We start from the raw sequence: 26751 nt of genomic DNA, 5'->3' as shown, positions 1-26751 counted from the left end.
AGGGTTTTGTAACAGCCACTCTTTGAGCTGTGTATACCTACGTGAATGACAGTGGGTCCCGTAGGCGGGCTGTGTGTGTGGCAGTTCCCACCCGTGCTGGGTGTGGGCAGCTCTGCGGGGGCGATGCACCCAGTGTGACTGCCTGTAGCTTTATGGGGCTATGAGTAGTTGCTCCAGCAGCCATGCGGACTCACGAGTCCTGTGTCGGCGACTGTAACCGCGACTAAGTGTGTGGCTGTGTTCCTGAGTACAATTTGGGCTTATCTGGACGCTGCGTGTGTAGCAGCTATCAGCTGTGTCCTGTTGTTCGCCCCCGAGTGGCAGTCCCCACTCGCGCCCTGAGTGTGTGTAGCCCCACGCCCCTTCCCCCCCGCGGCGGCCACTGCGCGTGCGCGCCCGGCCCACGGTCCCGGCGGCGGGACCCACCCGCGCTCCCGCCATCGCCCTTTTAAGAGCGGCGCCCGCGGGCGACGGGGTGGCGGCGGGCGGGGGCGCGCGCGGCAGGAGGAGGGGGCGCGCGCTTCCCGGAACAGCCCGCGCTGAGGGAAGAGAGGAAGAAAATAAAACCCGCGGCCAGAGCCAAAGCTGGAGCTGCCGCCGCCGCCGTCTGGAGCTCCCCCGCGCGGACAATGCCCGCGATGCCCGCACGGGGCTCAGGGCGGTGAGGCCCGGGGCGCGGGGTAGCTATGGCGACAGAGAGCGCGGCCCGCGGCGCCGCCTGACAGGTGTGGGGCCCCGGCGGCGGCGGCGGCGGCGGCAGTGCGGAGCAGCATGTACGCCAAGGGGGGTAAGGGCTCGGCCGTGCCCTCCGACAGCCAGGCACGAGAGAAGTGAGTCGGTGGGTCGGGACCGCGGGAGCCGGGGGCGGGGCTCGGTGGCCGCGCCGCTTCCGTGGGCCCTAATGCCGGCGGGCATCGCGTGGGGCACGTGGGTGAGGGTCCGAGCGAGATTTGTGGGGGCGCACCAGACTGGAGGGGCTCGGGCAGTCGCGAGCTAAGTGAGAGCGCGGTAGAACCGAGGGGCATGAGAGGTTTAAGGGGTCGCGAGATTTGAGGGGACACGCGAGATCCGAGAGGTCGTGAGAGTAGAAGGGGAGCGGGAGACCCGAAGGGTGCGAGATTTGCGGAGGCGCGCGAGAGCCGAGGGGTACTAAAGGGTCGCGAGATTCGTGCCACTTCCCCCATCCTCTGGGGGAAGTTTCCCGGGCAGGCGAGACTGGCCACTCTGCTGCCCGCCCCCTACTCTGCTCCTTGGTGAAAGCTTGAGAGATGGGAGAAGGGCCTGAGGGGCGGCGGGCCCACCCCCGCAAGACCACCTGTCCAGCGGGGCCTGGCGCAGCTGGGTGGGGCCCTTGGGGAAGCCGCAGGGCTCACAGTCTTGGGGCGCCCACTTGTTCTGGGCATGGCGCTGGGCTTTGGGTCGCAGATGTGTTCAGGCTGGTAGACAGACAGGTACCTAACTCCCAGACTCTGCGATGAGGGGCTGGGGGCGCTCAGAGCTTCTTGGAGTGGGGTGGCAGCTGAGCTGCTGCGCCTGCCTCCTGGCACTGCCACTTACCTGGGGTGTGACTTTGGGTGAGCGAGTACCGCCTCCTAAGCTCACTCTTTATCCTGAGAAATGCAGACGTAATAACAGTTCCGCTTCTTAGGTTTAGGGAGCATTTGAAAAGTGCTAGGACCTGTGACTATCCAAGCAAGGGCACCCAATGGTGGTTTGTGATATTGTTATAGTGCCAGGGAAAAGGGAAGGCTTGCGATGGCTGATTTGCAGGATCGTAGAAATCAAGCCACCTAGTGTGGGACACCAGCTGCTGGAGATGTTAGGAGACTGGGTTCTCAGGGAGAGGTCCCATGATGACTCTTCAAGGAATAGAGCAGGAGTGAGGATTTGAAAGTCTGGGCAGTGAAAAGGAGCCCTAAACATGGGCTCTCTCCTGTCCTGCGTTTTCTACCTGGGCTGACACTGGGACCCCTTCCCACCCACACCGGGACCTTCAGCTGTCCCTGTCACCTTCATCCCCTTATTTAAAGATTTACTTACTTATTTTTTTTTTTTTTGGCTGTGGTGGGTCTTCGTTGCTGTACACCAGCTTTCTACAGTTGTGGAAAGCAGGGGCTACTCTTCATTGCAGCGTGCGGGTTTTTCATCTCTTACAGCTCGGCAACTGTTTCTCTCTTGGCTGCGGAAAAGCAAAGCTCGAGGGCTCAGTAGTTGGGGCTCTTGGGCTCCAGAGTGCTGGCTCGGTAGTTGCGATGCACCGCTTAGTTGCTCCACAGCATGTGGGATCTTCCCAGACTAGGGATCAGACCCGGGTCCCTTGCCTTGCAAGGTGGATTCTTCAGCACTGAACCACCAGGGAAGCCTTCATTTCCTTATCTAAAAAGATCTGAAACCAATGACCAAATGCAAGCACTGGTTAGTTCTTGGTGGGAGGTGCTCTTGGGGCCTCCCTGTAAGCTGGAGCGTTCTTCATTTACAGGAGAGGCTGTGTCTTCCTGCAGGCAGCCTACTCAGACCCTACCTCCCCCTCGCCCACCCTGCCTTCCCTCCCCTGTATTCCCTGGAGCCTGCCGTCACCACTGTGTGCTGTGAACCCCAAGGGCAGGGACCCACCATCTGTGCACCCAGCAGACTCTTAAGTCCATTGTTAGGACAGGCTGGCCCAGACCTCGTTCTGAGATGGGGAGCCAGAGGGGGCTCAGAACAGGGGCCAAAGAAGGAAGGAGAAGAACGCCAGGAGGCGGCAGGAAGGTGAGATCAGAGAGAAAAGAACAGGCCTGGAGAGTTAACGACCTGAGCAGTGGAACCCCCTTCACCCATTACACAGAGGAGGAAACAAAGGCCCAGAGACTCAGTGGCTCAGTTGGTGGCGGCCTGTGAGAGGCACTCTACTTGCAGCCTCTCTCCCAGCCCTGGTGAGAATCCTGCAAGGCTGACTGTCCGCATTTCAGGTGGGACACCGAACCAGGCTCAGAGCTTCCAGTCTGCCTCTCTAGTGTATCAGCCCCACACTTCGAAGAGCTTTCCTGTGCCCCTGAACCTGAGTTTTTGATGGGGTCCTTCCTATCTAAAGCCTAGCATCCCCATCAGTGAAGCGGATGCTACCATCTGCTGTTTTCCTAAGTTTTTTTTTTTTGCAGCAGCAGAACCTCGTCTCCAAGCCAGCACTTCTGCTGGACCCTCCTGACAAGAAATGGCTGAGGGTAGGATAGCTCTGGCCAAAAATGATGGAGGGGGACCAAGAACTCAGATAACCTCCTCTTCCATCTCTGGCCAAGAACTGAGGCTGGATTCAAAGACTCAGAATCTCCCCTGGGTTGTCCAGTGGGGTTGAAACTCAATTCCAAAGCCCTCCTCCCCAGCTCAAACCTGTTTCTTTCTTTTTTTTTTTTTTAATTTATTTTTAATTGAAAAATAATTACTTTACAAAATTGGTTTGATTTCTGCCACACATCAACATGAAATAGCCATAGGTATACATGTGTCCCCTCCTCTTGAACCTCCTCTCCACCTCCCATCCCATCCCATCCTCTAGGTTGTTACAGAGCCCAGTTTGAGTTCCCTGAATCACACAGAAAAGTTCCATTGGCTGTCTATTTTACGTATGGTACAAACCTGTTTCTTCCCTTCTATTATCTCCATGGCCATCCCCTAAACTGCCACAGTCAGCTCTGTTCCAGGTAACTGTGCCTGCCTCCCCCAGGTTTCCTGGCCCTCTCCCCCCGCCCCCGCCCCCCGGCAGACCCCCAATAAGCCCCACTCCACAAAGGAGCTGGAGCATACTTTAAAAGACAAACCTCTCCAGCCCACATGGCACGCCCCCACCCTGGGTACCAGCCCCAGCTCTTTGGCCCGACCTCACACCAGGGCCTTTGCACTTGCTGTGCCCGTAGTAAACGGCTCTTCCTCTAGATCCTCTAGATCTTCCACAGAGCTGGTCCCTCCCACCCCTCACCACCACCCACTTTTCCACTTACTTTCTTAATTGCACAGCACCAGATCCCCCCACCAGCTTGTGCGGTAACTCACCTCCCTCTTAGCTAGGATGTGGGCTTCTTCTGGGCCAGCACCTGCCTTCCTGACCACTACACCCTAAGACCCAGCCCAGCACATGTCTGAACAAGCAGACCATTCCCCCAGGGACAGTGGTAGCCCCCAGACCCCAGCCAGGGTACAAGGATGGCTGGAGATGTGCCAGGATCCCCAGGAGGGGGGCTGTCAGACACCTCCTGCTTCCAACCTGGGCAGAAGACAGGTGTCAATTTTAAAAAGTCTTCCTGCTTAAGGGTGCTTGGAAATGGAGCCCACCCTCACAACTGCGCAGCTAGATAAGAGGGGTCCAGAACGACAGTCATCTGTCTAGCATCTTCTGGCCAGAAGAATCTCTTCTCCAAAATGACCCCAAGGCTGGGTAGAGAATGGACGCTCATTGTGCTCTTGGGGCTCCAGGCACACAGTGGCGACTCTAGGGTCCAGAGAATACAGGGGAGGGAAGGCCAGGTGGGCGAGAGGGAGGTGGGGTCTGAGTGGGCTGCCTGCAGGAAGACACAGCCTCTCCTCCTGTAAATGATGAACATCAACCTACAGGGAGGTCCCCGGAGCACTTCCCACCCAGAACTAACGGGGGCTTGCGTTTGGTCATTGGTTTCAGGTCTTTTTAAATAAGGAGATGAAGGTGACAGGGACGGCTGAAGGTCCCTATGTCCGCTTGGCATCCTTCCCCCCTTCCAGCCTCAGAGGCTCTGCTGTCCTGAATTGGGGGGCGGCATCTAAACATTGGCTTCTGGGACACCTTGCGTGCTGCCAGGTGGGTGTAGAATAGTCCCATAAATGACAGCTGTGGCCAGTGTCGCCGGGCATCTTATGTGTTTTTCCACCAGAGTCGGTTTTGATACAAGCACATCACCTCAGGTGGTTCGTCCGTTTTCCCAGTGGACAAGGGAATGACCGTGTGTCTGTCTCGTCCCTAGCTGAGTGTCCAGGTGTGGCCCTGGGCACCCTTGTTGGAGGGGAGCTCATGCGTAAGAGGTTCTTGAGAGAGGCTGATGGAGCCAGCCACACAGGGAGCCTTCTGGGAAGGCAGTATCTGGGGGTGGATGCTGGGATGGAGTTTATGAGTGGGGGTCGTTCCTTTGGCTGCTGGGTGGGGGGAAGGCCATAACATGAAGGCTGGTGAGGAGGGTGGCTCTGGAGAGCTGAAGGCCTGGCCCTGTGGGTGGTGGAGAGGAGGCAGGAAACTTGTGGGCGAGAGAGTCCCTGAGGGGCGTAGGTGGGGCTGGCAGTGGATGAGCTGAGGGTGGAGGGCTGACGTAAGGCCTAGAGTGAAGGGCTTCTCCCAGCCCCCAGCGCACATGCCTCCAGGGGCTCTGGGGGGAGGGGGAGCTGAGCAGGGAGCCCCTGTTACCTTGATTCTTGGCCAGTTACGGTAACTCCTGATAATGAAGTTTCCTGGGAGGCCCCGGTACCCCATCCTTGCCTCTACTCCGTGCGCAGCTGCAGGGAGGCCCGCGGGCACTTCTCCCCGTAGGCACCCCGGGTCCAGGCACCCCGCATGCTCCAGGTCACCGGTCCTTCTGGAGGGGGGCCCTCCAGTGCACCCCCTGCTCCCTCCCGTCTCCTGCCCTCCTGCAGCGGGGATCCCCTCGGATGGAGGGGCTCTTCATTCTGTAGGTCATCTGCTGGCCAGGGCTGGGGCAGGACCGGGATTTGGACCCAGAGCCCAGGCCCTTTCCCACAACCCCACTCAGGGCTTGGACAGGGGCCCCCAAGCCAGAAGCGCCCCAGAGGGGAGAGCTCTGGAGGTGCCCAAACCACCAGCCCAGGCTTCAGGCAAACAAAACTGCTCCCAGTTCTCTGAGACTTGTTCCAGATAAAAATGAAAAGTACTAGCATGTAAGGTTTTCGGTTTCAGCAAAACTGAAAACCTTCTCTGGCTTCTCTATGCTCTTGGGATAAAACCCCAAATCCTTAACATCAGAATAGTAGGTGCTTACCTCTGCAGTGCTTCCCCGACATCCCCAGGGGGTTCAGGATCCATTCCTCCAGACGGCTGAGGGCCCAGTGCCAGGTAAGCTCAAGAGTGAGATGAAGTCCCTGCCCGCCCAAAGCGACATTCAGTGGGGGCTACAGGCAGTGAGCGGAGTGCCTGGTGTCAAACGGAGATAAATAAAATGATGCAGGCGAGGGTAGACTGGAGCAGGGCTGGGGTTAGAAGTGATGAAGACGTCTCTTACAGGTGACAGTGGGGCCATGAGGGTCTCTAGCTGAAGTGCCCTGAGCAGGGAAACAGCCTGTGCAAAGGCCCTGGGGTGGAAAGGTAGTGAGTGGTTAGTTTGTGGGAGGGAGGGGGGAGTAGAGGAGGGTCTGTGTGCGGAGTGCTGGTGGGGAAGGAAGGAAGCAGTCTTTGTTGAACTCCAGGTAAGTGATGGCGGCAGCCTGGACCCAGAGTGTGCTGAGGAAGGCGGGGAGAAGGCTCAGGATGAGGAGAGAGGGCTTTTTCCTTAAGTTTTTCCCCTAAATTCGGTAAAATGTAGTGATCCCTGGAGGATAGCTGGGTGGGTCTTCACACTTACACCGCACACTTGTGTGTTCAGACCACCCAGGTTGGGGAACAGGAGGGGAAGGGGAGCAGAAGAAGCTGAGGTGGGGCTGGGCCTTTAAGATACCAAGTGGGCAGTGGACACTGAGTTCTGAGCAAGCCTGTGGGCAGCTGCAGCAGTCAGTCATCCAAGCAGGAGGGGAGGCCACCCAGGGAGAGGGGAGGAGAGCAGGCCGGGGTGGGTTCCCAGACCTGTGTCCCAGGTCACTTGCCACCCGAGGGTGGAGGGTGAGAGGTGATGGAGGAGGACATGGTGGGCTGGCGGCCTGACCCCTTGGTGGGAGCCAGCATGCTCTTCAGAGGACTCCAGAGCCCTGAGGAGACCCTCTGCCCTTGGTAGGGGTGGGGGATCTGCAGCCCCCTGCGTCCCTTCTGGAGCAGCCTCCCGGGCCCCCTCCCCCGCTCCGTCTTACTCCCTGTCTCTGGGTGTCTCATCCCCTGGCCTTTCCTGCTCCCTGCACTGCCCCCCAAGGTGACCGGGTCCAGGTGGACCTCTCACTGCCTCTCTCTTTGCCTGCAAGGTGAGGAAGTGAGCTGGCGGGAGCTGCTCAGGTCTGCTCTGGCCCCATCGGCTTTTTTGTGTTCATTCTTGTACTGATGGGCTTGGACCAGGCGGATGCAACTGGGCGGATGCAGACCACTGGTGAAGGCTCAGGAGGCCTCTAGAAAGCCAGGGGGCTCTGCGAGTGAGTTGGACAGACGAGCACCGAGGCCGAAGGGTGAGGAAGATCGCTGGGCCTGAGAAAGGAGGATGCTGAAGACTGTTGGGTGCGATGTTGGAACCTGACGTCGCCTGGGCCTTGAGGAGCTACTGAGAGGAGTGTGATGACAAGGCGGGGACCTTGGCTAGTCTTGGGGGAAACCCACAAATCCCCCCTCTCAGCGCCCCGCTTCTGTCCTTCCCGCGGCTGTCACAGTTCGGGGTATAATGCAAGCTGTGGACATACCTTGCCCTGGGACAGCTGCCCACCCTGACTCCCTAATAGCCCCCCTTGTCCTCCTGTGGCATGCACTGCCTTCCAGCCCACCAGATCACTTACGTTCTCCTTTGTATTGTTGCTCCTCCATCTCTCCCCGCAAGCTGGTAGCCTCTGGGAGGACAGGAGTCTGTGGTAGTCACTACTCAGGGAGGCGCTGCGTGAATGAGTGTTGAATGAATGAAGGGATGGATGGGTGAAGAAAGGAAGAAGGTCTAGTACAAGGGCAGAAGCCATAGGGCTGAGGCCGGGACAGAAGGACCTTGCTGCGGTCTGGAGCCTGGGTGGTCTGCTGAAGGGGCTGGGATGGGAGGATTGAGCAGCCTGGCTGGGAAGAGCGAGAGAAAACCAGCCTGAGTCAAAGCAAGGTTGTTTTAAGATGGGGCTGTCAGCCAGAGGAGGGCAGCCAGCTGAGGGGGCAGGCAGCTGGAAGGGCCTCCAGCTTTCACCAGAGCAACCTCAGGCCGGCCCTCGGGGAGCCTGCAGTCTCGGACTCAGACTCCCCTCAGCCCATCTGGGGCCTGGTTGGGCAGTAGGAGGACCCTGGGGTGCCCCGAGGGGCTGGGACAGTAGAGGGTGACTGGGTGACCCCAGCGGGTGGGGCGTTGTCCCTCTGCTGGCTGGTGTGGCAGACAGACTGGGGGGTGGCGGAAGCCAGGGATGGAAAGGCCTGGAAGGCAATATGGATGGTCTGGCTTCCTTGTGTGGCCCGTGAGTGGTACTGCTGGTTGGAGCGTGGCCCATGCTCTTGGCCTGGGCAGTGGCCAAGCCGGTGCGTCCGTGGGTGCTGGGCGCGTGGGCATTTGGACAAGGCGGTGTTGTGACAGCTGAGTGGCACTGTTGGCCCTGCCTCCCGTCCCCCAGAGTCTCCTAGGGGGCTGGCACGGGTATGTCATAGCCACCACTGGTGGGCGCACACTGACCCTAGAGAAGGACGGGGTCCCGGGGGCCTGGAGGAGGAAGACCTCAGGTCAGAGAGTCGCTCTCTTTTCTCAGCAGCTGTGGCTGGGCACGCACGAGGCACTGGGCCCTGGCCACGTGGACCAGGGTGTCTGCCGGGAGGCCCACCCAGAGCGCGATCTGGGATGGAGCCCAGGAGCCCCTTCTCCTAGCAGAGGGCCTCTGGGATCAAGGCTGCTCGGAGGTCTCGGGATTGGTGGGACAGGCCCCGGACTTGGTCCATCGGGGGGGTGTTGAACGGAACAGATTTTGACCTGGAAGTGGGTCTGGGGACTCCAGGGGCCTGCAGGCTGGGTGTTGATGTGGAGGTGGTCAGGCTGAGCAACTGGCATGGAGGCCGTCTATCTCTTCTGAGGAGCGGGGGAACTGGGACAGCAGGGGACCAGTGAAGGGGAGGGAGTGAGGCTGGCAGGAGGGGGCACGGGGAGGGGCCTTCTCCACCTTCCCACTAGGAAGGCAGGCACTTGGCCTGAGAGCCCCTCCCGGGGACCCTTGGGGCGGGACACTGAGTCTGGCCCAGGCCTCTGACTGGCCCTACCTGACCGCCTGCAGGCTGGCGTTGTACGTGTATGAGTACCTGCTCCACGTCGGTGCCCAGAAGTCAGCCCAGACCTTTCTGTCTGAGGTAAGCTGGCCCAGCCAGGCAGGGACCCCCCCACACCAGACCCTTCCTTAGCCCCCGCACCCTGGGGCCTCCCTACCCCTTTTTATCAGGTCTCCTGTGGTAGGGTCAGGTCACGCCCTGGAAGCTGAGGGCTGGGCTGGGGCTGGGTCTGCAGATGGGCATTCTGGCATCTGTCCATCCATCTGAGGATCTGCCTCCCGCTTCTCCGCGGGCTCCTCATCAAGCTGCCCCCCTCCTGGCTCCCCGACTCTGACCCACTGGTTTCCTGCCCCAGTGTTTCCTGGGCTCCCAGGCTGGGCTGGCGCTGCCTCTCGGGAGGGGAGGGGGTCAGACAGAGATGGGCAGCGAGCGCCTCACCTTCTTTCCTCTCCCCTGCAGATCCGCTGGGAGAAGAACATTACGCTGGGGGAGCCCCCGGGCTTCCTGCATTCCTGGTGGTGGTGCGTGCGAGGCGGTGCGGGCGGGCCTTGGAGGGGGCCTGGGTGGGGGCGCGTGGGGAAACCATCTCCCCCTCCCCTGCCGCCCACAGTGTGTTCTGGGACTTGTACTGTGCAGCGCCCGACCGCAGAGAGGCGTGTGAGCACTCGAGCGAAGCCAAGGCTTTCCAGGACTACGTGAGTCCCCGCCCCGCGGTTGGGACCAGGGCTGGGCGTGGGCAGGGGCCTGTGCTCTTGAGGGGGCTCCAGTGGGCAAGTGGGCCGGGCTGTGGGGTTTGACCTGAGAGTGTGGCTTTTGTGGGGGGAGTCCTCCACTGCACCCGGCTCCTGCGGGTCCCCATAAGCCCGAGACCCTCCGGAGGCCAGCCCCTCCTTTGCTTCCCCTCGTGTGAACCCCGTGTGGAACCCGATAGACCAAACCCCAGTTGCCGCCTTCCTGGCTGCCTGCCTCTTTGTGTGCAGGGTGGGGCTGGCCGTCCCCCACGCTTGCCCCCTCCCCCAGCCTTCTGAGTGGGGGCCCAAGCAGGGGTACACCCTGGCGATGGAGAGGCCTGGCTTGGCAGACCTCCCAGCCTTGCTCGGCGACTGGGGCTGCTCACTTCGCCTCTTGGGCCTTGGGTTTCGGTGCAAGTTGGGGAGTCAGTGTTGTCCAGAGCAGAGGCTGGGTAACAGGAGGGGGCTCACGTGGGAGGCGTTGGCCGCCTCCTGCCTTTACCCTCTTCCTCCCGGTTTGTGGGGCTTGCTCACCCAGCCCCGCAGAGAGACTCCCCCTGCCCTCCCCCTCCCCTCTGCAGCGGCAGTTCACATCCTGAGCCCTCCGCTCAGCTGTGCCCCTGGGGCGGGGTGCCTCTCAGGGCCTGCCCTCCACCTCCCTCTCTGCAGTTAGCGGGAGGCCCACACCGGGCACCGCCTCCCGACAGAGGCCGCCCCCCAATACAGAAGGGCCAGGGTGCAGTCCGAAAAGGCCAGGGTTCACCGTGTCCCCGAAGACGCCCCGGCCACGCTGTATGTGCTTTTATGGGGGGCCGTCACTGCTGTTCACCCCCATCAGGTTCCACTGGTCATGTTGTGGTCCGGCCAGAACGGGGGTAGCAGACGTGTCTGGAGCTGTGTGCGCATGTGACTCGGCGTGGGTCCGACTCCTTCGCCCCAGTGCACCCCACTCCTCCCTGTGCCTTTCCGGGGTCCCTGGGGGCTCTGTTCCTCCTCCCGGCTGAGCAGTCCGCCCTTCCCTCTCCGCCCCCGGCTTCGTCCCTGTCCCCGCCCCCACATCTCCGGGGGAGGGAAGAGTGCGCGGTCTCCCAGGAGTAAGCGCGCTTCCCGGAGCACGCTGGTTACCATGACATCAGGGCGCGGCGGCCCGGCTCCGGGGTGACAGGGTCCCTGTGTCAGCAGACTGAAGCCGGCTGCATGTTCTGCCCCACCTCCGCACTTACTGGAGGTGGGGTGAGGAGCGTCCTGCCGCTTCCCCCTCGCAGTCGGGGCTCCCTCCTCCTTCCCAGCCCCTAGCTTCTGAGGGGGCTCAGTCAGCGCCTCTGGGCTGGGGGCCGACCTCCGCGTCTCCAGGAAACGGGAGCGCGCCCAGCCTGTCGTCATGACAACGCGGGCCCGACTGGTGCCTCCGGGTGGATGATTGACGTGGGGGGTCCAGCTCAGGTCACCCACCGGGAAGGATAGGCCCGACCCATACCCCCCGGATTACCTTCAAGGCCTAGACTTGGGGAGCCCCATCTTTTCCCCACCCCCACACCTCAAGGTCTGGAAAGCCAGCCACCCGCACCGCTAGCCACCTTCCCCGACCAGGAAATGCTCTGGCGCCGCCTGCCACGGCTCAAAAGGGGGGGGGGGGGCTGCCCTCCCAGTGGGCTGGGGAGGGTGGACAAACCCAGGGCCCAGAGCTGTTCCCCTCCGGCCAGGGAGAGACACGAGTCAAGGGGCCTCAAGAGAAGCGCTCCCCTCAGTGCCTGCAGCGTCCTCCCCCTTCCCTGTCCTTTGATGTATCTCCTCTGCCCTGAAGACTAGTCCTCTTTCTGCCCCCTCCCCCTGCTCTTTGGGCCCCAAAGGCAGACAAGCCTGGGACTTGGAACCAGCCAGAGGAAGTGGCCTGTCAGCCTGTCCCCCTGCCAACTCTGGGCCTGCCACCAGCATCTCCACCCTTGGCAGACTCCAGATCTCCCCTCTCAGACACCGGGTCTTGTCCCCTCCTCCATCTGAAGAGAGACTGGGGGCCTGGAGAGGCACTGGGGAGTGCTGCTCTTCCTTCCCTGTCCTTCCTGTATGGTTGCTGGTTGCTCCGAGAAGGAACCCTCTGGGAGGGAGGTTCATCTCCAAGCTGCCTACTGATGTTTGCTGTTGATTTGAGGGGTCTTGGGGCCCCAGCTAAGCTGCCTTGCCAGCCAGAAGGATTCAGGGCTGGTTGGGATGGGCCGGGAGGGGGCGTCTGTGCCCCCACCCATCTGAAGTTGGATTCAGACCAAAAGAACAAGCCTGTGCTAGAAGGATGAAGCACACACTGGCGTTCCGGGCAGACCCCTAGAATCCTCAGGGTGGACTCACCCGGGGCTGGCGTCCCTGGCCGCCTCCCTAGTCTGGGGCCTCCGCAGGTCGGGGCCCTGATCACCTGCGGGTCATGAGTGCAGCACAGAGGCAGAGCCCTTGCTTAGGGCCACTCAGCATATGGGGCTGCTAAGCCTGGGGTGGGGGTGGGGGGAGACAAGGACTCTGCTCAGTGTTAGCCCCCCTGCCCAGTCCTTCCGTGCTTGAGTAGTTAGATGGCTTGGGTTCCTTGTTCTGTGGGGCTGGCTGTTTGGAGAGAAGAGAAAAAACTGGTTCAGAAAGTGACCGGACTTGGGTCTTGCCATCTCTCCCGCTCCTGCAGAGCGCTGCAGCGGCCCCCAGCCCGGTGATGGGGAGCATGGCCCCCAATGATGCAATGGCATCAGGCCCCATGGCACCCGGCTTCTTCCAGGTACAGCCAGGGCTGGGACCCCCTGTCTGCCTGGGTGGGCAGTGACAGGGTGGGTATATACTGTGCCGTCCCTGGTAGGGCCAGAGAGAGGGGTGGAGCTGCCTGGGCCCCAGTGCCAAGGAGGGCGGGGGCTCTGCGCTAGGACTGCTCGCGTGTCAGGGTGCCTGGGGCCGCAAAGCTTGGCTCTCTGAGCCAGGGGTCCTGCCCATAACCCTACCTTTAGGGTCCACACCCGGCCCCTCCCCCGCCACATCCCGCAGAGGGGGCTAGCTGGCCCCTTCTCCAGCCTCCACGGCGTCCACGCCCCTGCCCTGCCAGGCTCAGCAGAGCCACAGGAAACCGTGGAACTTCGGGTGACCTCCCTCCTCCCAACCCGCCTGGTTCTGTCCTCCTAGGGCCCCCCCGGCTCCCAGCCTTCCCCCCACAACCCCAACGCCCCCATGATGGGGCCTCATGTTCAGGTAAGGACTTGTAACGCCCCGCCCCTTCGCGCACGCACACCCCTCCCCGGGGCCCCTGGGCGAGTACCACTGAACTAGGCACCCGGGCACCGCGGGCTGAGGTATGTCGGCTGGTGCTGGAGGAAGGCTGGGGGCCCGGCGGCAGCAGGAACCGGCTAACTTTGAGGGCTGAGCAGGTGGGGGGGGGGTGCTGACCCCCGGCCGACCTCTTCCAGCCCTTCATGTCACCGCGGTTCCCAGGGGGCCCCCGGCCCACCCTGCGGATGCCGAGTCAGGTGAGAGGGGAATGTGGGGAGGGGGGGGCAGGAGTTGGGCCGGGGTGGGGGCACCCCACTCAGTGCTGCCACTCCCCATCCGCAGCCTCCCGTGGGCCTCCCCGGCTCCCAGCCCCTCCTCCCTGGCACCATGGAGCCCTCCCCGCGAGCGCAGGGTGAGTAGGGAAGCTCCAGCTGCTGTCCCCCCACCAGCCAACCAGGACCCCAGAACGCATCATAGCGCGTATCCACGCGGGGAAATGGGCCAGACCTGAGCCCACTCTTCCTTCTGCCCCCAGGGCATTCGAGCATGGGCCCCATGCAGAGGGTGACGCCTCCCCGGGGCATGGCCGGCGTTGGGCCCCAGGTAAGGGCCGGCCCGGGTGACGGGAGTTTCAGGGGCTGCCCTGCTAAGCCTGCACTCACGCGCCCCTTTGCCTTCGCAGAGCTACGGAGGTGGCATGCGGCCCCCACCTAACTCTCTTGCTGGCCCCGGCTTGCCTACCATGAACATGTAAGGCCCTCAGGGACCCCTAGGAGCGAGCCCAGGTGGGCAGCTCCCCACTTCACGGGCTGGGGGTACTGAGGCAGACCCCACACAGCAGTCCCTGGCAGTGTTGACTTCTCTGCTGGGTGGGGAAGCTCAGGCTCAAAGACCAGTGAGCCATGACTGGCTTGGGATTTGAAGGCCGGCCTGGAATCTGCGTGGCCCACAGCTGCTGCTCTGAGGGCGCCTGCGGCGGAGTGGGTGTCAGGGAGTGTGTGCTGGGGGGCAGGGTACCACCGGGCTGAGACCCCGGGTCCACCCCTGTCTCTTCTAGGGGCCCCGGAGTGCGCGGCCCGTGGGCCAGCCCCAGTGGCAACTCGGTGAGTATCCGGGAGGGGTGTGGGGTGATTAAAAGTCGGCGGGGTGGTGGAGTGGGCGGACTGCTCACAGCTGCCCCTCTCCCCAGATCCCCTACTCCTCCTCCTCCCCCGGCAGCTACTCGGTGAGTGGGGCCTAAGCTGGGACACCTGGGGCCTGAGCGCAAGGGTTGTGGGGTGACACATGGGGGGGACTTTCTCACCGTCTGTGCTTCCCTCTGTGTGCAGGGACCCCCAGGAGGAGGTGGGCCCCCTGGAACCCCCATCATGCCTAGCCCTGGAGGTACGACAGCCTGAACGGGGCGTAGGGAGGGCTGTGCTTGGTGGGGGAAGCGCCTCTGACACCCCGCCCCCTCGTGCGCTGTCTCAGACTCCACCAACTCTAGCGAGAACATGTACACCATCATGAACCCCATCGGGCCGGGCGCCGGCAGGTCTAATGTAAGCAGGGCTGGCGGGGGTCGGGGCGGGGTGGTGGTTGGTTGGGGGCGGGGAGCCGGTGGCCCGAGGCCCAGGCTGCTTCTCTGCCTGCAGTTCCCGCTTGGCCCTGGTCCGGAGGGCCCCATGGCCGCCATGAGCGCGATGGAGCCTCACCACGTGAACGGATCCCTGGGTGAGTGGGTGTCCGGGGACGCCGACACCCACACACCCGCCCCCGCCCCGCTGCTCCGCGAGCCTCGTGCGCCCCCTGGCGGCCTCGTTCAGCCCGTCCGCCTCTGTGTGCTGGGCGGGCATTGAAGGCGCCTTTGGTTCTCTGGGCTGCTGGGTGACCGGCTGAGCTGGGGGAGGGTCCAGCAACGAAACCGTGGGGAGGCCCGGCCGCCAGCCCTGACCCCCGCCCCGATCAGGGCCCTCCCAATGGGCTGGGCCGCGGGAGGGGTCGCGGCCGTCGCGGAGGGGCGGGGAGCGGAGTTTGCGGAGGGATCGGTGGAACGGGCTTGGCGGCGCCGGCGCGACTGAGCCGCGTGTCCGCCGTCTGTCGGTCCACAGGCTCGGGCGATCTGGACGGGTTGCCGAAGGTGAGGGGGCGGCGCTCCGTGGGGGGGGGGGGGCGGGGCTGCGGGGGCGGCCAGGTGGGAGAAGCAGAGTCCCGGCGGGGCCGCGCGGCCGGGGTTCGCGCTGACCGCGGCCGCCCCCAGAGCTCCCCCGGCGCCGTGGCCGGCCTGAGCAACACCCCGGGCACCCCGCGGGACGACGGCGAGATGGCGGCCGCCGGGACCTTCCTGCACCCGTTCCCGAGCGAAAGCGTAAGCGACTGCGTCGACTCCCCCCCCGCGGCGGCGTCGGGCCGGAGGGGCCTGGCGGGCAGACCCCGGCGGGGCGGCCGGGGGGCCAGAGCAAGACCGTGACCGCGGCGGGCCAGGTGGGGGGGCGGCCGCGGCATCCTTCCCTTCCTCCTCCTTTCCCCTCCCCCCGGCCCGCCCCGTCTCACCACCCTGTCCACATCCCACCCCCAGCCCTGGGACCCGTGGCTCCCCCACGTACCGCCACCTGATCCTGTCCTCTTCCCCGTCCACACCTCCCTGTCCCCCATTCCCCCCGGGGGGCGGGTCCCAGCCTAGGCCGGAACTGAGCCGGCCCCCGCGCGCCACCCCCTCGTCTTTCCGCAGTACTCCCCCGGGATGACCATGAGCGTGTGATGGGGCCGCAGACCCTTGCCCACTGCCGGCCTCGGCTTCTGCCCAGCGCCCCTGCCCGGGGCCAAGGTCCAGGGGCTCGGGTGGTCCGCAGGGTGAGGGTCTGAGGTCACAATGCGGGCAGCTGGACTCCCAGTCAAGGCTTGGATGGCTGGGAGGCCCCGCACCAAGGACTTATTCATTTTATATATATATATAAAAAATCAAACACACAAGGACCTCAGAGACGTTCTTTCCAGTTTGGGCCCTTCCCGTCATTTCTGTTTTGTCCTGGGGGGGCGCTCCTTGAGGGACCTTCCTTTCCCCTGGACAGCAGGGGTGGGCCCCATCAATAAATGTAACTTGATTTTGGTTTTTGGTATCTGGTCTCAAATTTTTTCTTTGCCTTGCAGCAGCCACACCCTACTTATTAGCCTAGCCTTCAAGGGTTGTGGTTAGGCAGAGCCGCCCGCTCCTACCCCCTCCTCCCAAGGGGGGCGGGGGCAGTTCTGGAAAGTTCCAGAGAGTTGGGGCAATAGAGTTGGGAAGGGGAGGTAGGAGTCTACTGATGAAAAATGGAGATGGGGCTGGGGTTGGGCAGGTTTAGAGTTGCAGACGCCAAGAATACAGATGTGGCTCATAGTGGCACTAGCTTTATTGTCTTCAGGGGGCCTAGAAGGGTCGGGTCCTGGGGAGCAATGGGGGCAGGAGTTACAGGGGAGTCGTAACTCCTAAGGCCAGGGCCTTAGGTGGTGGGCATCTGGGGTGCCTCAGCCTGTGAGTGCCCATTGGCGTCACCAGTACAGCCATTGGGTGCGGTCGGCACAGATCCTTTCTTGCAAAGCACCAGGGAGGCGGTGGCCAAGGGCCCAACTCTCTTGAGGCCAGGGCGTTCCATCTTGTGCTCCAGAAGCATGTGGTTCTGCGGAGGGAGCCCCACGCAGGCCCTGGGGGATGATCAGGGCTCAGCGGGGCTAGACCCTGAGACTGCTGTGCAGTCCCTAGGCCCTCGCACAGCGCCTCCAGCGGACATCCTGGCCGTGGATGGGGACCCCCAAGGCTGGGGCACACCTGAGGATATTCTCGATGCAGCTGCGCTGGCGGAAGAGCGCATTGACCACGGGGCTGCCGGGCGGTGCAAGTGGCGCCTTGAAGAGGAAGCCGAGCAGCGACAGCACTGGGTGGAAGCTCTGCGGGTCAGGGTCGATGTCGGTGCAGAAGCTCACTCGCTGACACAGTTCAGTCAGCAGGGCCAGGTCCAGCATGATGGGCGCGGCCAGGAGCGAGTCCTAGGGGGCCAGCGGGTCAGGAGGTGGGCCGGGTTGGCGGCCGCCCCGCTGCTCCTGCCCCCCGCGCCCCACACCTCGCACGTGTTGTGCAGCACCAACGTGTTGGTCCCACCCAGCATCAGCTCCGATGTGTACTCATCCAGGGCACGCTTGCTGTCACCCACGTATGGCACGTATTTGATGACCACCTGGGGGGCGGCAGGAGGTCACACGGGTCCCTGCCCTCGGCTGGGCGCGCCCTCGCCCTGGCCCCTGCCCCCACTCCCGCGCCCCACGCACGCAGTGGTCGGGCCGCTCGCCCGGCGAGTAGAGCACCGGGTTGCTGTGCACCATGTCGTCCACCACGCTGCTCTTGGACACCTCCTTGGAGCGGAACTGTGGTGGCGCGGACAAGTTCTGCCCGTCGTTGTTGCCCAGGTGGTTGTAGCTCACGATGGACATGGTCTGGGGGGACAAGGGGACCCCCGGTAGCTGCAGGCCTCGCAGCACACAAGCCCAGCCCTGGGGGGTCCAGGCCCCCGCTTCCTGAGCTGAGCAGTCCCCCAGGCCCACACACCTTGAGGCCAGAGCCGATAAGAAAGTCCACGAGCACAGACTTAACCTTGGTCTGGCCTGACTTGAAGTCGTCTCCACCCACAAAAACGCGGCGCTGCCACGCGAGCTCGAGGGCACCGGGTACCAGCGTGTTCTGTGGGGACCCATTGAGGAAGGCACAGCCCTCCAAGATGCTGGCCACAGCGAAGAGTGTGGAGGGCGACACTTCCAGGCCCAGCTGCAGACAAAGGGGGCCAGTCAGCACAGAGGAGTCCCTGGGGGCTGGCCCTGATCCCACTCCGCCCCACCACCTGGATGGTGCGCAGCAGGTTCTCAGCGGTGTCATTTAGGCCCGGTATCACTTCGCAGAAGCGCTCCGTGTTCGCCGTCCACAGCACGATGACTTTGTCCAGGCCGGCGCTGGACCGGAAGTCGCGGATGTCCCTGCGGATCTGCTCCAGCTGGGGATGGGGAAGGTGAGGGGAGGTTGTACAGGCTCCTCCGACCTGTGGAGGCCTGGGCTACTCAGTTTCCCAAGTGCGCTGGACCCTCAGGATGGGAACGTGGGGACAAAAGAAGAGCAGGTGCGGGGGGGCGGGGAGGACAAATGGCTGGGAAGAACAAGTGGCAGGGGATAAGGGGCACGGGGAGGGGCTGCACCTGCTGCGCGCGCGTGCCCGGGATGACGTTGTCGGCGCGCGCGCTCTGGTTAGCTGCGATGAACTCCGGGATGTAGACAGAGGGCCGCGGGCGCATGGCCTCCATGTGCGGCCAGAGTTGCTCCTGCAGTCCCCAATCCAGTACCTGTGCGCGCCGCATTGCCTCCGCCAGGTTCAGCGAAGATATGTCCCAGCCTGGGGGGTACCCTCAAGCTCGGCCCGGCCCCAAGCCTCGGCCCCGCCTCCCGCCCCACCCCCGGCCCAGGGCACCGCCCACCGTCGAACACGAGGTCATCGGGCGCCACCATGGGCAGCAGTGAACTGAAGGGCACGAACACTTCCTTGCCCTCGGCGTCCAGGCCCAGGCTAACGGTGCCTGCCTGCGTCAGCGAGCCGTAGTAGTTGGCCTCCTGGGGGGCGGCAGCGGGAGCGCAGTGAGAGGTGGGCGTGGCGTGGGGAGGGCCTCGAGCAGGCCAGGGCCCCGCCCGGCACCCGCAAGCTCCGCCCTGCTTTGGGCACCTCCCCTCGGAGCTCTAACCCTAGGCGGAAGCCGCTCCGCTCGGGAGGTCCCACCCTGAAGCCCTCCCACACCTTAGGCTCCGCCCCCGCAAGACCCCTGAGGAATCCCCGCCCCCCGTGGAAACCCCGCCCGGAGTCCGCCCGCAGCCAGAAACCCCGCCCCCTGTGGGCCCACTCCTCCGTAGGAGCCCCTCCCCCGCCGCAGGGATTCCAGCGAAGCCCTCTCTCCGACCGAGCCCCACCCGACTCCCCACCTTGCGGCCGGTGCGCGTGGGCCAGGACAAGCGCAGTCGGTTGGCCAGCACGGCAGCGGTCAGCGTGGAGCCGTTGTTGCCGCCCCAGCCGACGAGCATGACCCCGAGCCGGGGCACCTGCCGGGCGGTCCGGAAAGTGAAGCGCGTGGACGTGGGGTGCACCTGGGGGTGGGCAGCGGGGTGAGCCAGGGACCGCAGGCCCCTCCTCGCTCGCTACTACTGGGTCGGGGATCGCAGACGTTGGGCAGTTCCCGCTCCCTCCCCGCTCCCTGACTCCCCCAGCCCCGTGGCCCGCCGAACGGCCCCTCGCCTACCTTGAGTACGCTGCCCTCGCGGCTGACGCTCGTCGTCCGGTACTCGTACTGCGCCTCGATGGTCTCGGGGCTGTAGACCACGTCGGGGCTCTCGACCACGAACTCAGTTGCGACCTCCATCGCGACAATCTGGGGGTGCGGGGTTGGCAGGAGGTCAGCGGGGTCCCAAGAACTGGCTGGGCCAAGCCGACTTCAGTCCCCGGGGAGCCTGCACCCCTCCCGGGGCGGCACTCACCGATGTGGAGTCGGCTGGGGCAGCGGCGGACGGCTAGAGCTCGGGGCGCGCGAACTCCAGAGAAAAGAGCCGTGGCGCCACCCCCGCCCCGCCCCTCGCTCCGCCCGCGCGCGGGAGGAGGGGCGCTCGCGGCGGGGGGAGGGCGCGCACCGACCTTGGGCTCGGGTTCGAGGCCTTTCGGTCCCAAGCCTCCGCCGCGGTCTGGTTGTTGGCCGGTTGGTCAAATAACCTGGGCTCCAGGCCCCGGTCCTAACTCGGCCCGCGTAAGTCACTTAGGACCCCCGGCCGCCTATCCCGACTGTACCAAAGAGGACTTTAAAGCTCTAAGTGAGCGCCAAGCCCCAGCCACGAGGCAGAGTTTGAGTTAGGCTTGGAAACTCATTATTTGGTGGGTTGGAGAAGGGGCGTCTCTGGAGAAACTAAGGCAAGGGAAACTGAGGCAGAAGACCAAGCGAGGAATCGGATTTCAAAGCGTGACACTCCTCCAGCCCAGGCTCCCTCCTCTTCCCCTTCTTGAGCAACGGTCAGACTCTCCACTCCCACAGGGCTCGCCCCGGAGAGGGGGTAAAGGGGGTGGCTGTGAGTTCTCGGTGCCCCCACCTGTAGCAGGAGGGCTATCAAGCCTATCAAGGTCAGGGCTGGGGTGGGGGCAGGGGGAGAGGCTGCTCCGTGGGGAAGCGAGGGAGCATCGGCCGGGCAGAGGCGGCCATCTGGGAGGAGCTAGGCCTGCACAGCTCTGAGCCCCTCTAAGCGCCCAGTGATAAAGGAGCGTGGGAACCCGGCAGGCGGGCGGGGGCGGCTCCCCCAGGAACTTTCCAAAACAAGCGGCCTCCTCCGGCTGGAAAGTTTCCACCCCTGGAACTGACCCAAAAGGTGGATAGTTGGGAACGTTTGCAGGAAACATGGTCAGAGCCTGGCCTTGGGGAATGGGGGCTCTCAAACTAGTCCAGACTTTGCCCTCAAGGGGCTTCAGTTGTGGGGGAGTCAGAAGTGAACAGGGGGGACTTCTCTGGTGGCCCAAGGGTTAAGAATCTGCCTGCCAATGCAGGGGACATGGGTTGGATCTCTGGTCCAGGAAGATTCTACATGCCACAAGGCAACTCTTTTACCTCAACTACTGAGCCTGCGCTTCAGAGCCTGTGCTCTGCAACAAGAGAAATCACTGCAATGAGAAGCCCCGGCTCGCCACGGCTAGAGAAAGCCCGAGCACCACAATGAAGTCCCAGCACAGCCAAGAATAAGTAAAGAGAAGTGAGGGGGGCACTCCCAACCAGAGGGACCTAAGAGGCAGCGGTGGGCAGGGCAGGCTGCCTGCAAGAGATGGCTGCTGGACGGTGTCTTGAGATAATGAAGACATCTCTTATCAAAGAAAGATATGAAGAGCTACCTAGACAAAAACCTGGGGGACTGGTTTCAGGGGCAGATGAAAAAGGGCTGGATGTAAGGGGGAGGGAGGCAGTTTGGGGACCAAGGCAGACCCTCAGGCCTGGGGACACGGGCAGATGAAAAAGGGCTGGATGCAAGGGGGAGGGAGGCAGTTTGGGGACCAAGGCAGACCCTCAGGCCTGGGGACAGGGCATTTGGTATAATAAATATTTGGGTTTTGTCCCACTTTCTGGCTTGGAGATTGAGTTTGATCACTAATTGCCAGGGGCTTCCCTGACAGCCCAGTAGTTAAGACTCTGCACTTCCACCGCAGGGGGCTGGGGTTCGATCCCTAGTCAGGGAACTAAAATCCCGCACGCCCAGAGGTGTGGCCTAAAATTAGAAGACAAAAAAAAATTATCAATGGTCAGTGATTTATTCAATCATTTAAACTCTATAAAAGCTCCTAAACAATGAGCTGCAGGCAAAAACATGGAGATGCTGGGAGGGTGACGCCTGGAGAAGTCATGGCAGCCCTGTACCATTCCCCACATCCCGCTCTCCTGTTGAACTGCTTGTTTGAGCACTGTGAGCCATTCTAGCAAACCTCTGAGGGGGTGGGAGGGAACCCCCGATTTACAGTGGGTCGTTCAGAAGTATGGGTGGCCAAGGACTCGAGGCTGCTGTCTGAAGTGGGGACCTGTGCACCATAACCTGGGGACGGAACTGTCCGACCCCTGGTTGGTATTGGAGAACCTGCAGGAGCTGGAACTCTCCAGGCCACAAGTCACACCACAGGACTGTGTAAAGACCCAACCCTGGGGAAGCTCAGCATTCACAGGGCAGCCTGTGGGAGGTGCTGGCAGAAGGGGTGTGGGCAGAGCAGGCCCAGGCAGGCTCCCTGGGGGGGCCGTGTTGGAGTAGTTACGGCTACTGCTAACACTACTAGTAGTAACTGCCAGTAGGGACCAGCTGGGGGTGTGACACGGGGTGAGTGTGCTGCCTGCGGGTGAGCACTGAATGACCAGGGGCCCCCACCCCGCCAGACCGCAGGCTTCCAAGGGCAAGGGCAGAACTGTCGCGGTCACTGCTGGGTGCCCGCGCCCGGAAGGAGCCCGGGGCACGGGATGGGCTGGTGCACCCAGGTGCTGGCAGATGTTGTCCAGCAAGTGGCAGGGACTGAGCCCTGAGCCCTGTGGCCGTTGTGGATTGTGAAGGCGCAAAGTCCCCTGGAGACCTGGACTCGGTGTCTGGGGCTCAGGAAGGATGGTCAGGGAACTGCCCGTGGCCACAGGGCTGTGGGGGAGGCCGGTGGGCAAGGCGAGCCTGAGGCGAGACGAGGCTGAAGCAGGCAGGGGTGTGGGGACAGAGATTTATCCACTAGAACAGCGTGGCGGGGCTGCCTAGGGAGCAGGGTACACTCTGCCCCACAGGGCCTGCCTGACTTCCCCTCCCGCGCCCCTCAGATTCCTGGGCCGCTTCAGAAGTCAGGCCAAGGCCACTGGCCAGCAGGGCCACCAGGAAGGCTAAGGCCCACAGTCCCTGACCCCTGGACCCCTTTAATCCTGGTCTTATTCTTTGTTTTTCCTTCCTAAAATAAACATTCCCCTCCACTGTGTCCTTGGAGGGTAGGAACTGCCCCCTGCCTCCTGCTCCTCACCTGGATGGCTCTGCAGCTGGTGTCCTGAGCCTGTGGGGCCCCACTGGGCCTCAGGCTCGGTACCCCTGTCCCCATGGGGGGGCAAGGGAAGCCCCACCCCCAGCCCAGTGTGCGGCCGGGGAGGACTAATCAAACAGTGCCGTTACCCACTGTCGTCTCCATCAGCCAAAGCTCGTTAGCCCAAATCAAGCACTCCCTTTGCTGCACACGGCCCCACTACTGGGGGCTTTGGCCCTGGGGAGCCCTGGGGTCCCCCTGCCTGGCCCAGCCCACTCTGTGCACGCCACAGGGGCAGCACTCTGCTTATGTGCCGCCACGGCCCCCCAGGCCTCCGCCTCCCGCCTGTCAGCTCCCACCTGCGAGCAGGCCTGCTGGTCTCCCGCTCCGGCACCTGTAGGGCCCTCTGCCTCAGGTCCGCCCTCCACCGCCAACCTCACTCCTGGGCAGTGGCTGTGGCGGGCTGCCCGCCACGCTTTCTCTACGCTCAGCCCATGCCCCCCCCAGTCACCCTGTGGCCAGGTGGCCTCCAGACCCCAGTGCCCCCACCCCTGGGGAATGACACATATACTCCCAGCTTGGGCTGACAGATTCAGTTCAGTGAATTTATTGTAGGTTGAAAAAAATCAGCATTCACCTGTTTAGTGTACAAAAAGGACACTAGATCTTTTAAGAAAATATTAGGAAACTGAAGATGCAGACGTCTTTCAATTGTAACATTTTGGCAAAAGTGAAAAGTTCTTGTAAACACCAACTCCATGGCTCAAAATAGTTTTTCTCCACAGTACAATATTAAAAGAAAAAAAAAAAAAAAACAGTATCAATAAGTTAGACCATATTTAATCAGCTAGAACTTTTGTCCATCAACCCCCGCCCCAAGCACAGAACTCCTCTTAGCTTCATAATTCCTTAAAAGGAGAAAATAAACAACAACAACAAAAAATGAGGAGGAGGAGGAAATTCAACTGAGAGTCCTTTGAACTGGACCCCAGGGCAGAGGGCAGGTGGGCCCTCCGGGGTGGGGCCCCTCAAGTGATCCCGCACCACTCGAGTCTGCGCGTCCAGGCTGAGTACACGATGGCTGCTCACAGAACTCAGAGTCCCAGGTCTGCTCAGCCTGTCCCCCTCCATCCCAAATGAAAAACAAAACGACAGCTATTGAAACATAAAGGATCAGCTTCCTCAGCGCTCCAGGCACCCCAGGGGTCCCATGGAGCCACTGGGGGGCGTGGGGGCACTGCAGGCATGACTGCTCTTTGGGAAGCCATCAGGAGACACCCCCGCAGCTTAGAAAAATAGACGTGTCTATGCGAGCATTTCCGCTCTCCCTGCCTCACTAGGATCCTGGCAGCAACCCCTGCCACCGCCCCCCGCAGTGACCCCGGGGCTGGGGGTTGCAACCAGTCCCACAGCCTTCCCCCATCGTGGCTTCGCTGAACGTGGCTCTGAATTCACGTGAAGGCGCGCTTTAGACCCCAGCATGGCCTGGCGGGGCCCCGCGCACACACGCGCTCGCGCACACACGCACACACACACACACACACACACACGCCCCCTGACGCTTTCAGGGACATCAGACTAGGCACAGTGACTAAGCAGCAAATGGGTGTCCTGGGGCCAGCACCCCCAGAGAGGGGGGATCAGGCACCTCTTCTGAGCTCACTCTCCGGGGGCTCCCTGGCCCCCTCGGCCCCCATCCCCTCCCTGAGTGCAAACCCCGTGGGGGCTCTGCAAAAAGGACCCCAGAACCCACACGTGGGGCTGAGGGGCGGAGCGAGGTCCAGAACACGGGGACCACTTGGCCTCAGCAGTACCAAGTGAGGAGCAGCAGCGGAGAGAATGGGGAAGACAGCGAGAGAAAATCCGACGCTGGTGCTGTAGAGCGCGCTACAAGCACAGAAGCTCCCGGTGACCCCCGACAGCTGAGGGCCTGGAATAGCAAGGCGGGCCTGGTGGCTCCCAGCAGCTGCTCCTGGGCCAGCTGGAGTTTTCCAAATAGAGCTGCAGGGCTTGCACGGCCGAGCCCTCCCCACTCAGAGCCAGGGAGAGGGGGTGTGTGAGACCAGCGCAGGGTAGGGGCCCCCGGCGCCCCCCACCAGTCCTCTCCTCAGAGCTCGAGCTCGCAGAGGCAAGGCCAGACTTCCGGAGCATCTGTAATACTGTAGAAAGGACCCAGGGCAGCGTCTAGACCCTGGGCGTCCAAGGAGGGGAGGCACAGGTGTAAAAAAAAGATGCTTTTTCTTTCGTACAAAAATAGACTTGAGTCTCGTCAGCAGTAGCCTGTCTTTGTATAAAACTAGAAAAGGCAAGCAGGTAGGCCGGCCTTGGAGTCTTTCTCTGACAAAAAGTTGAAGCCCCCTGTGGGGTGGCTGGCGAGGAGGTGGGCTTCTTGGGGAGCCCGTCCTAGGCAGGGGGGCTGCGCAGGAGATTGTGGGGAACCTGGGGGGAGCTGGACACCCTACCTGGGTTTGTGTGACCTGTGGGCGGCCAGGCCTGCATGGGCTCCCCTGAAAGCCGGCGTCGCTGGCTCAGATGACTGTATTCTTCCTCACGTTTATTGTGTTAAATAAATCTCTGTTTTCTTGCCTTCAGCTCCCCCTTGCCCCCAGCTCCCCCACCATCCAGAACAGTCAGCCAGTGAGGTGAGTCGGCCTGGCTGGCGCGCAGAACCTCCTGCCCCGGGGCCTGGGGCTACGGCCATGCCTGGAGCTGCCGCTGGTCGTACTCGGCGATGAGCCTCTTGATGTGGGCCAGCTTGCTGTGCAGGTACTCGCAGCGGTGCTTCTCCTGGCTGTAGTTGGTGTTGGTCTGCGAGAGCGCGGCTGGGCTGAGCCTCATCCAAGGGGCCAGCGCGGAGAGCCCAGCGCCAACCCAAGCCGCCCCGCCTGGCTGCCCCCGGCGCCCACGCCAGGCAGGGGCCCCTGAGCTGCCCCGGGCTCCACCCTGGGAAACAGGGTCACGGCTAGGGTGGGAGGCTGCAGGAAGGTGGGTCACGCAGCTTCCACGTGGGGCTGGGGCACGGCCGGTGGGAACCACCCTGGCACACTCGGCCTAGGAACGAGAGCTGCTCTGGTGGCGTCACGTCCCAGGAGACGGTCAGGAGCCCAAGGTGGGGGCAGCCTGCGCCCACGAGACCACAGTTCCTCCCCGACTCGAGCAGTGAAGGGCTCAGACGGGGCCAGGACGGGGTGGGGAACTGTGCTTCCTCCCCTGGACCTTTGAGGGAGCTGCAAAGGACCTGGGGCTGTGCCCACCAACAGTGGGAGAGCGTGTAGGGGTGCTCAGGGGAAGGGGGCATTCGAGTGCTCAGGACAGACTTAAGGTCCCCAGCTGTCAGCAGGGGAGGAGCTACTCTGAGGACCTGAGACTACCTCAGGGAGGCCTGCCCTGCCTCCTCTCCCAGACCACGGCGCCACTCACCTGATCCCACCCCGCCCTAACCCCCACAAGGGGATGGAGGCTCACCTTTTTGATTTTTCGATATTCCTGAAGGATCTGCCCACGAGTAGTCTGGATGAAAAACAAAAGAAACAGTGAACAATGCATTATCTGCAGGATACCCCAACGGAGTGACCCTTCTCCTTGCTAACTGTGACCTGCTAGGTCACTGCATGCTTGGGGACAATGGCCGCAGCTGTGGCGTGATAGCCTGAGGGAGAAGAGAAGAGGGGCTGGGTGCAGGCTGGGGGAGGAGCAGGGCCAAGGGGGCGACTCGGGGACATGCACGAGGCCACGCGGCGGGAGGGGTCACACAGTGGTAGGGGTCACACGGTGGGGAGGCAGAGAGCAGGTGGGACGGCGCCTTCCCTCGCACCCAGCTGGCCGGTGCCCAGGTCGAGGCCAAGTGCAGAGGCCCCCTGACCACCTGCAGGGGCTGCAAGGAGGTGGGAGGATGGGGGTGCCCGGGGGCGGGGGGGCGCTCGCGTGTCCTAGACCCTCAGAACCCCTACTGCGCCTCCAGTCACAAGCCATCTCCTCGGGAAATCAACATGGCCTCCAGCAGGCAGACTGAGCCCAGCGCGACGGCTCCTCAGGGCGAGGCTTGTCGTCAGGTAACCAGCTCCGAAAGGGGTCGCAAGGGGGGGGCTGGTGTCCCAAGGCCCCCTGTGCTGAGTCCCCACTCAGGATGCCCGGGGAAGCTCAGGTGCCCTAGGTGGGGGAGGTG

The 26751-nt window shown here is 62.8% G+C and overlaps 3 protein-coding genes across 10 annotated transcripts in view; 1 reads left to right on the top strand and 2 right to left on the bottom strand.

Moving 5' to 3' along the window:
• Positions 1-463: 463 nt before the first annotated feature.
• On the top strand, positions 464-16142 carry SSBP4 (single stranded DNA binding protein 4). 8 transcript variants are annotated; one of them, XM_065917413.1, is made up of 18 exons: positions 464-830; positions 9088-9160; positions 9539-9600; positions 9716-9774; positions 12476-12565; positions 12961-13026; positions 13242-13301; positions 13387-13456; positions 13580-13647; positions 13727-13794; positions 14102-14147; positions 14234-14269; positions 14373-14427; positions 14515-14585; positions 14679-14757; positions 15135-15163; positions 15284-15507; positions 15755-16142. In XM_065917413.1, the coding sequence occupies exons 2-17, from the start codon at positions 9105-9107 to the stop codon at positions 15491-15493; spliced, it is 1125 nt and encodes a 374-aa protein (XP_065773485.1). In that variant the 5' UTR covers positions 464-830; positions 9088-9104; the 3' UTR covers positions 15494-15507; positions 15755-16142. The 8 variants fall into 8 exon arrangements, with proteins under 8 accessions (XP_065773485.1, XP_065773481.1, XP_065773480.1 ...); XM_065917408.1 differs by having other exon boundaries at positions 468-830; positions 9690-9774; XM_065917411.1 differs by having other exon boundaries at positions 470-830; positions 9690-9774; positions 15284-15391.
• Positions 16143-16384: 242 nt separating this feature from the next.
• Positions 16385-19689, bottom strand: ISYNA1 (inositol-3-phosphate synthase 1). Its single transcript, XM_065917403.1, has 11 exons — positions 19565-19689; positions 19330-19458; positions 19016-19177; positions 18520-18652; positions 18244-18437; positions 17895-18044; positions 17606-17821; positions 17329-17493; positions 17124-17237; positions 16832-17049; positions 16385-16707 (listed from the first exon to the last, which is right to left on the bottom strand). The coding sequence occupies exons 2-11, from the start codon at positions 19447-19449 to the stop codon at positions 16506-16508; spliced, it is 1674 nt and encodes a 557-aa protein (XP_065773475.1). The 5' UTR covers positions 19450-19458; positions 19565-19689; the 3' UTR covers positions 16385-16505.
• A 1170-nt stretch (positions 19690-20859) lies between these two features.
• ELL (elongation factor for RNA polymerase II) overlaps positions 20860-26751 on the bottom strand; it is an 82345-nt gene continuing 76453 nt past the window's right edge. Inside the window, exons 11-12 of the mRNA XM_065917402.1 lie at positions 26052-26096; positions 20860-25394 (exon numbers count right to left, since the gene is read on the bottom strand). Coding sequence (XP_065773474.1) covers positions 25278-25394; positions 26052-26096 — 162 coding nt within the window. The 3' untranslated portion in view covers positions 20860-25277. The remainder of the gene's footprint in view (positions 25395-26051; positions 26097-26751) is intronic.

The sequence above is a fragment of the Muntiacus reevesi genome, chromosome 1, assembly GCF_963930625.1.
Source record: "Muntiacus reevesi chromosome 1, mMunRee1.1, whole genome shotgun sequence".
NCBI lineage: Eukaryota > Metazoa > Chordata > Mammalia > Artiodactyla > Cervidae > Muntiacus > Muntiacus reevesi.
Note: the sequence above shows the minus strand (reverse complement) of the source record. Positions and strands in the feature narration are given on the sequence as shown.

Coding starts and splice junctions, on each gene's coding strand:
- SSBP4 (XM_065917408.1), top strand. CDS start 772: ATGTACGCCAAGGGGGGTAAGGGCTCGGCCGTGCCCTCCGACAGCCAG. Junction 831..9,087: donor GACAGCCAGGCACGAGAGAA/GTGAGTCGGTGG, acceptor GACCGCCTGCAG/GCTGGCGTTGTACGTGTATG. Junction 14,270..14,372: donor CCTCCCCCGGCAGCTACTCG/GTGAGTGGGGCC, acceptor CTCTGTGTGCAG/GGACCCCCAGGAGGAGGTGG.
- ISYNA1 (XM_065917403.1), bottom strand. CDS start 19,449: ATGGAGGTCGCAACTGAGTTCGTGGTCGAGAGCCCCGACGTGGTCTAC. Junction 17,494..17,605: donor TTATCGGCTCTGGCCTCAAG/GTGTGTGGGCCT, acceptor TTGTCCCCCCAG/ACCATGTCCATCGTGAGCTA. Junction 16,708..16,831: donor TGCATCGAGAATATCCTCAG/GTGTGCCCCAGC, acceptor ATCATCCCCCAG/GGCCTGCGTGGGGCTCCCTC.